This window comes from Phocoena phocoena, chromosome 11, assembly GCF_963924675.1.
Source record: "Phocoena phocoena chromosome 11, mPhoPho1.1, whole genome shotgun sequence".
In the NCBI taxonomy this organism is placed as follows: Eukaryota; Metazoa; Chordata; class Mammalia; order Artiodactyla; family Phocoenidae; genus Phocoena; species Phocoena phocoena.
This window is the reverse complement of record NC_089229.1, coordinates 4,412,067-4,424,596: the sequence shown is the minus strand read 5'-3', so window position 1 is coordinate 4,424,596 and position 12,530 is coordinate 4,412,067. Positions and strand designations below refer to the sequence as shown.

Below are 12,530 nucleotides of genomic sequence, written 5' to 3'. Positions count from 1 at the left end.
AAGCGCCGCTCCAGCCTCGGCACACAGTAGGAGCTTCGGTCAGGGGACGGGGAAGGTCCCACGGGGATGGATTTGGGCCCTGAGCACCTCGCGGTCCGGGGGAGCCCGGGGCGGGGTTTATGCAAATATCCCGCGAGGAGGCGGAAGATTGGCTGGCTGCGGCGGGGGCGGGGCGCGCCGGGGGCCCCGGGCGGACAGGTGCGCGGCGGGAGAGGCGCGGTGCACGCTCGCCCCCTGGACCGCCCGCCCTGTCGCAGCTTCTCTCAGGCTATGCCTCCGCTCTGGGTCCTGCTGGCCCTCGGCTGCCTGCGACTTGGCTCAGGTAAACAGCGGATGAGAGGAGGGGGCTGTGCCCGGGGAGGGCGGGCAGCTGTGTCCCGGCGCGTGTCCTGCACCCTGATCCTCCTGAAGGGTCCCCAGAGGAGCCTGGACGGAAAGTGGCATCAGGAATGGGAACTTATTCCCTCCAGGAGTGGGCACAGATGCCTCCTCTGTGCCAGGCCCTGTGCAGGCTCTGGGGACCCAGATATTAATAATAATAGCCAATGTTGATTAATAAGCTTCTTCTGATGGGGATTCGAGGGCTCTGTGTTGGGTGCTGCAAGAGAAACACAGGGGACTGTGGGAGAGCAGAGAAGGGACTGGACTAGACTCATGGTGATGCTTGGACTCAGGACACGGAGGGATATTTCATGTGAAGGGGCAGTATGGGCAAGTTCAGGGAGGAGAGGGGTGGCATTGTCTATCCTGAGAACCTCCCACCCGTTGTCCATCGGTGTGACCGGAGCATGAGGTCAGGGGGTGTGCATGGAGGGGAGGCTGGAGACCTACGAGGCAAGGCCCAGAGCTTCAGGACCTCACTGCCCCTCCAGAGAGGCTGGACCGTGTTGGAGGGCAGTGGGGAGCCAGGAAGGGGCCCAGCAGGAGAGGGACGCGGTCAGATTTGCACGATAGAGCGCAGAGGATGGGGAGGGCTGTTTCCTAGGGTCCAGGTGAAGAGGGTGGACTCAGACCGGGATGACGGGGTGGAGAGGTGCATAGGAGGAGCAATGGGGTTCTTGGTGACTGAATGTCTGTTGGGGGGAGCGAGAGAGAAGTAGTTCAGCTGGATTTCCTGGTTCTAGTCAGGATGGCTGGGTGGGGACGGGGATGCTGCCCTGTCTGCAGAGGTGTGTGTGTGTGTGTGTGTGTGTGCGTGCGCGCGCAGAGCATGCCCGTGGGTGTGGACAGTTCTGCTGGGGGTCAGCTCCTGGCCTCATTGCTCCTCCAGGTGTGAACCTCCAGCCCCAGCTGGCTAGTGTGACCTTCGCCACCAGCAACCCCACACTCACCACCGTGGCCTTGGAAAAGCCTCTCTGCATGTTTGACAGCCCGGCGGCCCTCCATGGCACCTACGAGGTGTACCTCTATGTCCTGGTCAACTCGGGTAAGGGTCCTGCTTCCTCTGGGCTGCTCTGAAAGGGGCTTTGAGCTGTCTGCAGGCAGGAGGGAAGGAGACAGGTAGAGGGGTGCTCCATCCCTGCAGTTAAACCACCCATGCACCTCACTGACATGCACTGGTACCCGCTGTGTGCCAGCCCTGGGCTGGGTGATTGCGGTCCCAGACGTGCATCTGCCCTGGAGGGACATCCAGTCTAGTGGGGGGAATGATAACAGCATCCAGCACTGAGTACTTACATCGTGCTTCCTGCTTCGCACACCTTAGAGCTGATAGTTACAACCTGCCTGCAAGGTTAACTGTTAGGATGCTCATCACAGGGGCAAATAATCGGGGCTCAGAGAGGCTGAGCAACTCATGGGAGCTCCCGGAGCTGGAGAGCAAATCAGATTCTCTGGTCCTCAAGCTCAAGTCCTGCCCAAGGCTTCCCGCGTTAGTTCAAGATCGGTGTTTGGGACGGAAGCCACGCATTCAGGCTTGCTGGCTCTGGGCCAGCCCCGACCTGTCCACTGGCAGCAACCCTGGGATCTGAGAGTGGGGACCCGATGACGACCTCTTACGTTTCTAGCCAGCAGCCATTTACAGCAGCTCCTGTGGGGTCATCATTTTATTCTTTCAGCAAAAGACTGCCTACCTGCGCCCAATCCCAATGAGCAGGCACTGCGAGGCATTTTCCTCTCATCTCACAGAGGGTCCAGAGAGGTAAAGTGAGTGGTCCAAGATCACCCAGCAAGTAAGGAAGAGACCCCAGGGCCCAGTGCAGCACTGGCGCAGAGAGGATGCTTAGGGACGTTTGTTGAATGACTGAGTGAGTGACTAAGCTGGGGTGGCCAGGAACCTCACTCCCGGCACTGCCTCTACAGCCAGCTTCAGGAACGCCTCTGTGCAGGACAGCACCAAGGCCCCACTCAGCTCGACGTTCCAGCAAACAGAGGGAGGGAGGACAGGCCCCTACAAGGCGGCGGCCTTTGACCTGACCCCCTGCAGTGACCTGCCCAGCTTGGATGCTGTCAGGGATGTGTCCCGGGCCTCGGAGATCCTGAACGCATACCTGGTCAGGGTGGGCACCAATGGGACTTGCCTGTCTGACCCCAACTTCTGGGGCCTCTGCAACCCACCCCTGTCAGCAGCCACGGAATACAGGTGGGTGTGAACGGCTGCGGGAGAGGGGCAGGTGTGCCCCAGCCCCGACGTGGGGCGACCTAGAACCGGTGAAGTGTGAGAAGCCACATTTCTCCTGGCCTACCACATGCCAGGACCGTCCCGGGTGCCATAAAGGATTCCTGGCTTCCTGGACTCGTGACCGTGCACAGGGTCCTGCGCTCAGAAGGACCCCCTCTTGGCTCAATGCTCTGCCACTGCCATCTTGAAATTCTTAACTTTTAAACTAGGGGCCGCATTTTCCTTTTTACACTGGGCCCTACAAGTTGTGCACCTGGTCCTGGCCCATCACCCATGTGGCAGTTCGTTTGACAGGGAAGGAGCTGTGGTCCAGAGAGGGAAGGGGGTCACCTCGAGAAAGGCTGGGGCTCAGCGCAAAGACTTCTCCCGCCTCCCTGCAGCGCGCCCTTTCGTGGCCCACCCATGAAAGGGTGCGCTTGCAGGGAGCACACAGCGGCTCATTTTCACGCGTATTTCCTGAGCATCTTCTCTGTGCCGAGCTGGGGGCTCAGCCCTGACCCAGGGCCAGGCGTCTTACCCAGTGCCAAGCCTTGATTACACTCACCCCTGTTACCATGGAGATGCCTAGGTTGGGGTCTCTGTACCCTCTAGGCCACATCTGGGGCCCAGGCCATCCCTTACCTCCATCCTCTCACAGGGCTCAGCCCTCCTCTGGCCTCGGCCACTGGGCAGGACCTGAGTTCTGGCTGTCCTCTCCCCCACCCTCAACCCTTACTTCTGACCTTGGTCTTAACGTGGGAAAACTTCTCCCTCCTACTTGAGCCCACCCTACCTAGGGGACACAGGGCACACATCCCAGCCTCTGGAATTCTCATCTTCAAACCTAGAGAAGCAGGGATTAAGCAAAACACTGGATGCTACAAAGATTTTAAGGGTCTTCATTTTTTTTTAAGTGTCAGTCTAGAGGCTGTTGATTTCTTTGATCTCAGAACATCCATCATTTTTAACTGAGGGTGAAGAAGACCTAAAGTAGGCCATGGGTATTCTGTACTGTGTCACCTGATCTCCCTTTATGTTTTGTAACACTTGATTGGGATTTTCTGCTTATAAAGTTAGCCTTTATCACAGGGCATGGGGGTTGCACATGAATATTATTCCTTTTTTTTTTTTTAAGTCGCTTTTGTGAGACCAGGGACCAGGCTGGGAATAGAGGAAGGCAAAAATGCAAGAAGGACAGATGGGTCAATACTCAGCAAATCTGCTATGTGCACAATATATACGGCAGAGAAACAGAGGGGCTCCCGGAGAGAGAGCCTAGGCTCCGACGGCTTCGTGGATGAGGTGGCATCTGAGCTGTGGAAACACGTGGGCAAAGGAGCTGCCAATGCAAAGTCCAGCAGCATCCTGTTGCCAGAGCCCCCCACCGCCTCACTGGGGCCACCTAGATCTCCATCTCCTACGCGTCCCAGCTCTGCCCCGGTCCCTCCCCCTCCCTGTGGCAGAGGCTCACAGGATGGAGAGAAGTCATCCCTGCTCCATTTCCTTCCAGATTCAAGTACGTCCTGGTCAATATGTCCACAGGCTTGGTACAGGACCAGACCCTGTGGTCGGACCCCATCCGCACCAACCGACGTAAGTGGTGGAAGTGAGCTGGGAGTGGTCCTCAAGGGAACCCAGGGAACCACGCTCATGCTGTCACTTGGAAAAGTCTCCCCAGATACAGGCAGGTTATTGGGTTATGAGGAAAATGCATCTTAAAATAGTTTAACCCAAGACGGCATCCTCCCTCCCTCCCTCCCTCCCTCCCTCAAGGACCAGGTGCCATGACAGAGGAAGGTTGAGGATTTGCAGGTGTTTGGGCTGGCCGGCTGGGTGGGTGTAACCAAAGACAGAGTCAGCCGGCACTTCCAGCCCTGATGGTGCATTTGCCTCCAAAGGGCTCAGCGTTCATCCTGCATTTAGACCCTAACGAGCCCCCTTGTTGAGCCCTCACAAGGACAGCATCATTATTCTGTAAGGTGGTTCCAGAGGCACCTTAGCCACGGGGGCATGAGCCCTGGAGGCAGCAGGAGTGCCATTCTCCTATGGTTTTTCTGAAATGGGGGGTCTTGCAGGCCCAGGCACCTGCCGGTGGTCCTGCCCTGTTCCCCCTCAAGCCTCCATCTGAGTTCTCAACACAGATCCCAGGCTTATACACACCTAATCACGTCTGCTGAACCTTAGGGGCGGCAGAAGAGATTTCCTACGGTAATTTTGACGACCTGTGACCCTAACTTTAGAACTCCCTGCGAATTCCCTGGCAGTCCAGACTCGGCACTTTCACTTCAGCTGTCCTGGGTTCGATCCCTGGTCGGGGGGCTAAGATCCCACAAGCTGCGGGGCACAGCCAAAAAAAAACAATTCCCCTGCCACCCATGGTAATCTTATGGACCAGTTAGGGCTCTGTGAGGTTGCCTGAGGTCACACGGCTAGTGAAGGTGTAGCTGGGCAGGCATGCATGTGGCTGGAGGCTCCTTCCTACCCTCTGCTCACCCCTCCAATGGCACGCCCATGCTTTGTGGTCCCACTGAAACAGCACTGCCCTAGGACCGAGAGCCCCAAGTTCAAGCCCAGCGTCTGAGCCTCACTGCTGGGTGGGACCTCAGTTTTCCCATCTGAAAACTGGGAAGAAGAATCCTTGCTCTGCTTCTTCAGCAGGGTTCCTTCGGGTAATCCAGATAAAAACGCCAGGCCCAGCTCTCTCGGGCAGGGAGACAGACCTACAGGCTTGAGGCTGGAGTCTGAGTGCCCTTGAACAGGAACTCAATCTCCCTGAGCTGCAGGGAGCAATCTGCAGAACGGGGGTCTCACGGGATTTACAGGAGACACTGGATGAAAAGTGGCCACAGCTCACAGTGGGACCTATAAATGGTTTGTCCACTTAGTTCCTAAAGGGTGACACTGGCCAGAGCAGAGGGAGGGCACAGTCCTCCTGACTCCGTTAGACTGGGGACCTTTGCTCCGCCTTTATTTTGTTTATAATCTGTATCCCATCCGTCTCGGAAGACTTGAGTCAGTTCACAATTTAAAATTATGCAAAAAGACAGTTAAAAGAGGGTGAGAGGGCTTCCCTGGTGGCGCAGTGGCTGAGAGTCCGCCTGCCGGTGCAGGGGGCACGAGTTCGTGCCCCGGTCCGGGAAGATCCCACATGCCGCGGAGCGGCTGGGCCCGTGAGCCATGGCCGCTGAGCCTGCGCGTCCGGAGCCTGTGCTCCGCAACGGGAGAGGCCACAACAGTGAGAGGCCCGCGTACCGCAAAAAAAAAAAAAAAAGAAAGAGGGTGAGAGCAGACACGCAAGAGAAAGTTGGGGAGTGGGATGTAGTAGCAAGTCAGATAATTTCACCTGAAACCCAGGGAGAGGCACTGACCTGGGTCCTCGCTTCATCCCTGAGATTTTAGGCTTCCAGGGCAGGGGGCCCCCTGTGCGTCCCTGGGAGGAGGCTGAGGGGTGCAGCGTCTGGAGAGTAACCAGCCTGCATCCCACAGTCGCTCCGTACTCGGCGATCGACACGTGGCCGGGCCGGCGGAGCGGGGGTATGATTGTCATCGCGTCCATCCTGGGCTCCCTGCCCTTCTTCTTGCTTATTGGCTTTGCTGGCGCCATTGTCCTCAGCCTCGTGTGAGTACCCGCCAGTTGTGGGGAGGCGCGGACAGGGCTTGGGGACACACTCCACCAGAAGGGTCTTCTGAGGTGGGGAGAGCCCGGGAGCAAGAGAGCTGCCTTCCACCCTGGGTGGGGTGGGGTCTAGTGAGAGGGGAGCAGGGTCCTGAGGTGTCCAAGGTCAAGTCTTCAGCTGGGTAGGGGGTTGCTGAGCACTGGGGCTTTGTGGGCAGATCCTAACTCTTACACAGCTGTGCGTCTTGGGCAAGTATCTTATCCTTCTATGCCTCAGTTTCCTCTTCTGGAAAATGGAGATTCTAATCAATATTATCTGCCTCATGGAGTTTCGAGGGTTAAGTAAAATATTCCCTATAGAGTCCTCAGGGCAGTACCCAGGTACTAAATGGGTATTAGCTTCTGTTGTCATTGTAATTCACTCACTTGCAGTACAGATGGGGAAACTGAGGCCTGAGGGGGGAAGGGTGGCCCAGGGTCACACCCCCAGGTAAAACAGAGCTGGACCAGAGCTCCTGAGTCTCCTGGTGCCACTACCAACTCTGATGTGCATCTATTTAGATCAGGACTGGAGGTGTCCCATTGGGTGTCTGGAGCAGCTAATGGGGCTGCCTGGTGGGAAGACAGGAATCCACTAATCCTGGGAGGATGGAGCAGGGGGTGAATCAAGGCAGCCGCAGGTGCAGCTGCCATGAGAATCCAGAAGAGGGCAGGGCAGATCCTACCTGGAGCATCAGGGTGGGCTTCCTGGAGGAAGGAACAGCAGGAACAAATTTTTATCAGGACTGGGATGAATTGAAAACTCACATGCAGTGTGCATCTCAGCAAGAGAGGCGGGAGACCCAGGCGGCTTTAAAGATGGGGGGCGGGAGGGGGGGTTGCCTGTCCCAGCGCGGGTGGAGAGAGTGGATGGACAAGCTCCTTGGAGTAGGTGAAATTACGTGGAAAGGTAGAGATTAGTCAGGCAGGAAAAGACGTGGGGTGGGTGAAGGATGGAGTAGGGAGTGGGCAGTGAACTTGGAAATCAAATTGCCCTCTGACATTTAAGTTAAAAACGCAGATAATAGATGAGATTAGCCACCAAGAGAGTGGTCTGTCTGGCCAGACCTGGGAGCAGTCGGGATGTGGTGATGTCCTTCCCTCCCTTTGGGCGGCACCCTGATCTGGCACCAAGGTCCTGTTATCTGACTTTAGCCTGGCTCTTCCATTCGTCCCTCCTACCATCCCCACCCCAGCTCCAGCTGCACACAACTTCCCACTCTTTCCCCACTCCCTAGTCCTTCCTATCAAATGCCTGGAATACCTTTCTGTGCCTCCACTCTCCTCCTTTAAGGCCAGATTAACTGCCCCCTCCTCCAGGAAGCCCTCCAGTGGACTCGTCCACTCTGTCTGGTCATTGTGTGCTGTGGTCTGTCTCCCCATACAATCTTAGCTCTTTGGGGACATTTGTCCAGCTCACGGTAAGACCAGTAAATTGTTCACACAATTCCAAAAGAGTGACACTTTTCTTATCCCAGGGCCTGGCACACAGTAAGTGCTCTGGAAAGATTGGTCTATTGAATGAAGGCCTAAGGTGACCTCTGTGAAAGCAATGTCTAAGTAGAAAGGTCCCTGACCAGCTGAGGGGTTGGGGTTTGCTCTGCGCCCCTAACCCCGGCACTGTTCATCTCCTCCGTCAGGGACGTGGGCAGTGCTGACGGGGAAACAGCCCACGACTCCCAGATCACGCAGGAGGCCATCCCGAAGTCCCTGGGGACCTCGGAGCCCTCGTACACGTCTGTGAACCGGGGGCCGCCCCTGGACAGGGCCAAGGTGTATGCCAGCAAGCTCCAGGACTGAGCCCGGATGCCGCTTCTGGGCAGCCACGGTCTCCCCGAGGGGCTTGCTCAGGGGTCTGCAGGGGGCCATGTTCACACCCTGACCCCAACCAAGGCGAACACAGGGCCTGTTGGTCCAACTGCAGGAAAGCACTTAATAAAATCTTCCCAAGATTTTGAGTTCAATAAAGACTTACAGAATGAATGAGTGAGATGCTGAATGAGTCGTCATTTTGAGGGTTTGCATTGTTTCTCTGGAGGGTGGGGGCAGGGGGCTAATTTTCAGTCGAAGCGAAGGTGGAGAGGGTAAGGAAATCAGGGCTGTTAGGGCACTGGGGTTGTCTGAGTCTCAGGCTCCTCCGGAAGATGGGCAATCAGCACCTCCCCTGAGGGCTTCGCGTGAGCTTCAGGGATTATTAGATGCCGTTTTGGGGTTTGCTGGCTGTGAGGTACCAGAAGCTGATCTGGGCCCAGGGTACGGCTCTGCTGGCAGCTCGTCCTGTCCCCCCCACCAACCCTGTATTCAGCTCTTTCTCTTTGGGGCTCAGTTTCCTCATCTGTAAAATGGGCTGATGTAAACAGTTAATTTCAGGGCCATGCACTTCTGGGTCCCTTCATAGCTTTCTCTGAGGACCCCCCCCACAGGCAGGCAAAAGAGGCTGCAGGACACAGGGGAGGGGCACCAAGTCCTCCTTGGGGGGCAGACAGGCTTTCCCAGTCCTGGGTCTGTGAGTCTCTGCTCAGATAACTCAATTCTGTCTTCTGAGCCAGGTAGCAAGACTGCTTTCCTTTCTGGGATGTGCAAAACAAGTCAGTCCCACTTCCCATCACTGAAAGAAGAGGTTTGTCAGGGTACTTCCCCAGCGGTCCAGTGGTTAAGACTCCGTGCGTCCAGTGCAGGGGGCGCAGGTTTGATCCCTGGCTGGGGAACTAAGATCCCACATGCCAAGCGGTGTGACCAAAACAAAAAAGAAGAGGTCTGTCAGATCAGGGTTGGTTAAAGAAAGGACGCTGCCTGACAGCAGGCTGATGGGGTGCTCTCAGGGCACCAGATCACGGATGCTGAGACATGTCCAGATGCACCAGAGGGGGCCATAGCTGACAAGGCAGGAGGCCTTTGGCCCCTTTGGAATGGCATTCAGGCCCCTTCTGTGTAGCACAGGGGAGGGGAGGATAAACCTTCATCTTTGGGCAGCATGGGGTTGGGGGGTGAGCTTGGATTCGAAGGCAGAAGCCAAGCCTTGGCCAGCTTCCAGCCAGTTCTATCCAGTCTGCAGAATAACCCAAGCTGGTGGGCGGGGGTGGGTGGGAGAGGCTGGGCTTGGCTCATGGATTCTGGGCTGGACTCAAGCTTCACAGAAACTTCTAATTATAAATACCCACAGAAGCAATTTTTCTAGCTCACTTCTCAGATTCTGAAGGATCCTCTCCTCCCATGACTGAGCTGGCAGGGCCTTCAGAGCTGAGCTTTCCACCTCCACACCGATGCTGCTTCACCTTCCCTCCCATCTCAATCATGGTTCATCAATGAGCTGATCACTGTAGACATGCTGTGTGACTTGGGGCAAGGAAGTACCCTCTCTGGGCTCCTCTGACCTCATCTGTGCAAAGAGAGTCAGAATGTTTGTGAAGGTTGCTCCAAAACAGGTGATTTTTTCTGAGATCTAATCAATCACGAGGTGATGTCATTCAGTTAAATCCAACCAAGCCCTGAGCTCCAGGCTTGGGAAAACTCAGAGCCACCCATCTGGTCAGAATAGAAATGCACAGAGGAATTGTCAAAGCAGAGCCCTGGACAGAGCATGGTCTGTCCTTCGACACACACTTCAGTCCAGAAATGCTAGAAATGCTGTAAGAATCAGAGGTAGGATTCCCCTCCCCACCCAACCAGGGCTGGCATAGCCAGGAGGGCTTCCTGGAGGAGGAGGTGATTTTCTCAACTTTTCTCAACATATAACCTTTTGAGATTTTTTTTTTTCTGGCAGCGTAATTCCCTTGGGGCCCATCCAAGTTGTTGCAGGTATCAACAGTGCATTCCTTTTTATTGCTGAGTAAGTGTCCCGTGATGTAAATGGACCACAGTTTGTGTATCTGTTCTCCCACTGAAGGACATTTGAGCTGTTTTCAGTTTTTAGCTGTTATGAATACAGCTGCTATGAACATGTATGTAAAGTTTTTACATGAACATAATTTTAATTTTTCTGGGGTGAATACCTGAGTGCTCTTGCTGGGTTGCATGGGAAGTGCATGTTTCCTTTTTTTTTTTTTTTAGTTTATTTTTGGCTGTGTTGGGTCTTTGTTGCTGCACGCAGGCTTTCTCTAGTTGCAGTGAGCGGGGGCTACTCTTCGTTGTGGTGCTCGGGCTTCTCATTGTGGTGGCTTCTCTTGTTGCACAGCATGGGCTCTAGGTGCGTGGGCTTCAGTAGTGGTGGCTCGTGGGCTCTAGAGCGCAGGCTCAGTAGCTGTGGCGCACGGGCTTAGTTGCTCCTCCGCACGTGGGATCTTCCCGGACCAGGACTCGAACCCGTGTCCCCTGCATTGGCAGGCAGATTCTTAACCACTGCGCCACCAGGGAAGTACAGCACTATTTTTTATTTTAGCCATTCTGATAGGTGTGTAGTGGTTGTATGCCTTCACATTCCCATACACAGTGTGGGAGTTCCAGTTCCTCCACATCTTCTGCAACACTTGGTATGGTCAGGCTTTTAAATGCTGGCCATTCTGGTGGTGTGTAGTGGTTTTGATTTGCATTTCCCCATAATAATGTTGAACACCTTTTCAGGTCCTTATTTGCCGTTCATATATTTTCCTTGATGAAACGTGTTCAAAGCTTTTGCTCAGTTTCTAAAAACTGGGTTGTTCGTTTATTATTGAGTCATGCGTTCTTAGTATATTTTAGATTGGGTCCTTAGTCAGATACGTGTTTTGCAAATTGCTCCCAGCCTGTGTTTTGCCCTTTTATTTTCATAGTGGTGTCTGTCCCTGATCCAACTTCCCTTTTCTTTATAGCCTCCCCACGCCCTGACACGTGTTTTTTTTCTTTATAAATTTTAATAATGGTTATTTTTTTAAAATTAATTTTTGGCTGCATTAGATCTTCATTGCTGTGTGTGGGCTTTCTCTAGTTGTGGCGAGCGGGAGCTACTTTTCCTTGCAGTGCGTGGGCTGCTCATTGCAGTGGCTTCTCATTGCAGTGGCTTCTCTTGCCGCAGAGCATGGGCCTAGGCATGTGACATGTGTTTATTGCCCTTTTCTCTTCTACACTGTCAGCTCCATGAGGGCAGGGGCTATTTTCCTGCTGTGTCCTCAGCTCCTAGGAGGTATTCATGCTGGTCCCCCTAGCCTTATCATGGCTGCTGGGGAGCAGGGGCTTGGATTGGTGAGCCGAGACCTCAGAGTGGCTTGTTGCAAACTTCCAGGCCAGGGGTGAGGAGGCCTGAGCTGGGGCCTGGGTGTGGGCAGACGGAACAGCAGAGAAGGAGGGCCAGAGAGGCTTCTCCAAGCTTCTCTCCTCCCTTCTCCTGCCAGCAAAGCCGTCCTGCTAGCTACACACGCCCCACCGGCTGCCCAGCACTGGCATCACAGTCCTACCTGCCAGCCTGCCCAGACATAGGTACAGCACCAGGAGTTTCTACAGGAAATTGATGTGGGGGAAGGTAGGGGAACTCCCTGGCGGTCCAGTGGTTAGAACTCCGTGTTTTTGCTGCCGGGAACTAAAATCCCACAAGCCCGTACGGGGCGTAGTGTGTGTTATCTCCGTTATCTATGTAGGGTGTAGTCCAGAGGTATGCATACCTCAGGCCTTTACACCCGTGCAGGGCATCTTTGTGTTATGATGTGGGTCTTTCCATGGCAACAGAACAACAACTTCCTTTCTAGGATGGAAGGATTGTCAGCTCATCCCTGATGTCTTTTCCCTCTTCCGGGGCCCCGCCTGTGACTCTGTCCCTTTTCTCCATTCTGCCAACACCATGCCCTTTCTGTAGCCAGGGATGTCCTGCAGCGGTTCCCAGCAGTTGCCTACCCTCCAGCTTGGCCTGGTTACTGTAAGTCTTCAGTGTCTGTTTTTCAGTCTGCTAAAGGGAAATAATAATACCTACCGCATAGGACGACTGATGGTGCGGTAAGATGCATATGGAGAGTTAAGCACGTGGTAGGTGCTCAATAAACAGTAGTGTAAACACGCACACAAAAGCATGTCCGCGAGAGCAACTTCTGCACAGAAGTGAGTGGGGTCTGTCCAGGGAACAGAGCCTTGTGGGTTCACGCATACACATATTCACTCCTGGGTTCAGTACACGCTGAATGAGATGTGCTCACACCCGTGGGTGGAGGCTGGGATGCGGACTTCTACACCCTGCAGCGCCCACACCATGTGACATACATCCGCACCCCAGCACCATGCCGGCTCTGTGTCTACCTGCCCCGCCACTGCCTTATCTGCTCTGAGAGTGTGCAACGGGCCAGGTGGCAGTGCCTCCCAGTAATTTTCCACAGC

The 12,530-nt window shown here is 54.9% G+C and overlaps 1 protein-coding gene across 2 annotated transcripts; it reads left to right on the top strand.

Moving 5' to 3' along the window:
• Positions 1 to 244: 244 nt before the first annotated feature.
• Positions 245 to 8,235, top strand: UPK3A (uroplakin 3A). 2 transcript variants are annotated; one of them, XM_065887902.1, is made up of 6 exons: positions 245 to 322; positions 1,271 to 1,426; positions 2,302 to 2,581; positions 4,110 to 4,192; positions 6,086 to 6,218; positions 7,895 to 8,235. In XM_065887902.1, the coding sequence occupies exons 1-6, from the start codon at positions 271 to 273 to the stop codon at positions 8,052 to 8,054; spliced, it is 864 nt and encodes a 287-aa protein (XP_065743974.1). In that variant the 5' UTR covers positions 245 to 270; the 3' UTR covers positions 8,055 to 8,235. The 2 variants fall into 2 exon arrangements, with proteins under 2 accessions (XP_065743974.1, XP_065743975.1); XM_065887903.1 differs by lacking the exons at positions 2,302 to 2,581; positions 4,110 to 4,192 and having other exon boundaries at positions 271 to 322; positions 7,895 to 8,054.
• Positions 8,236 to 12,530: the final 4,295 nt, after the last annotated feature.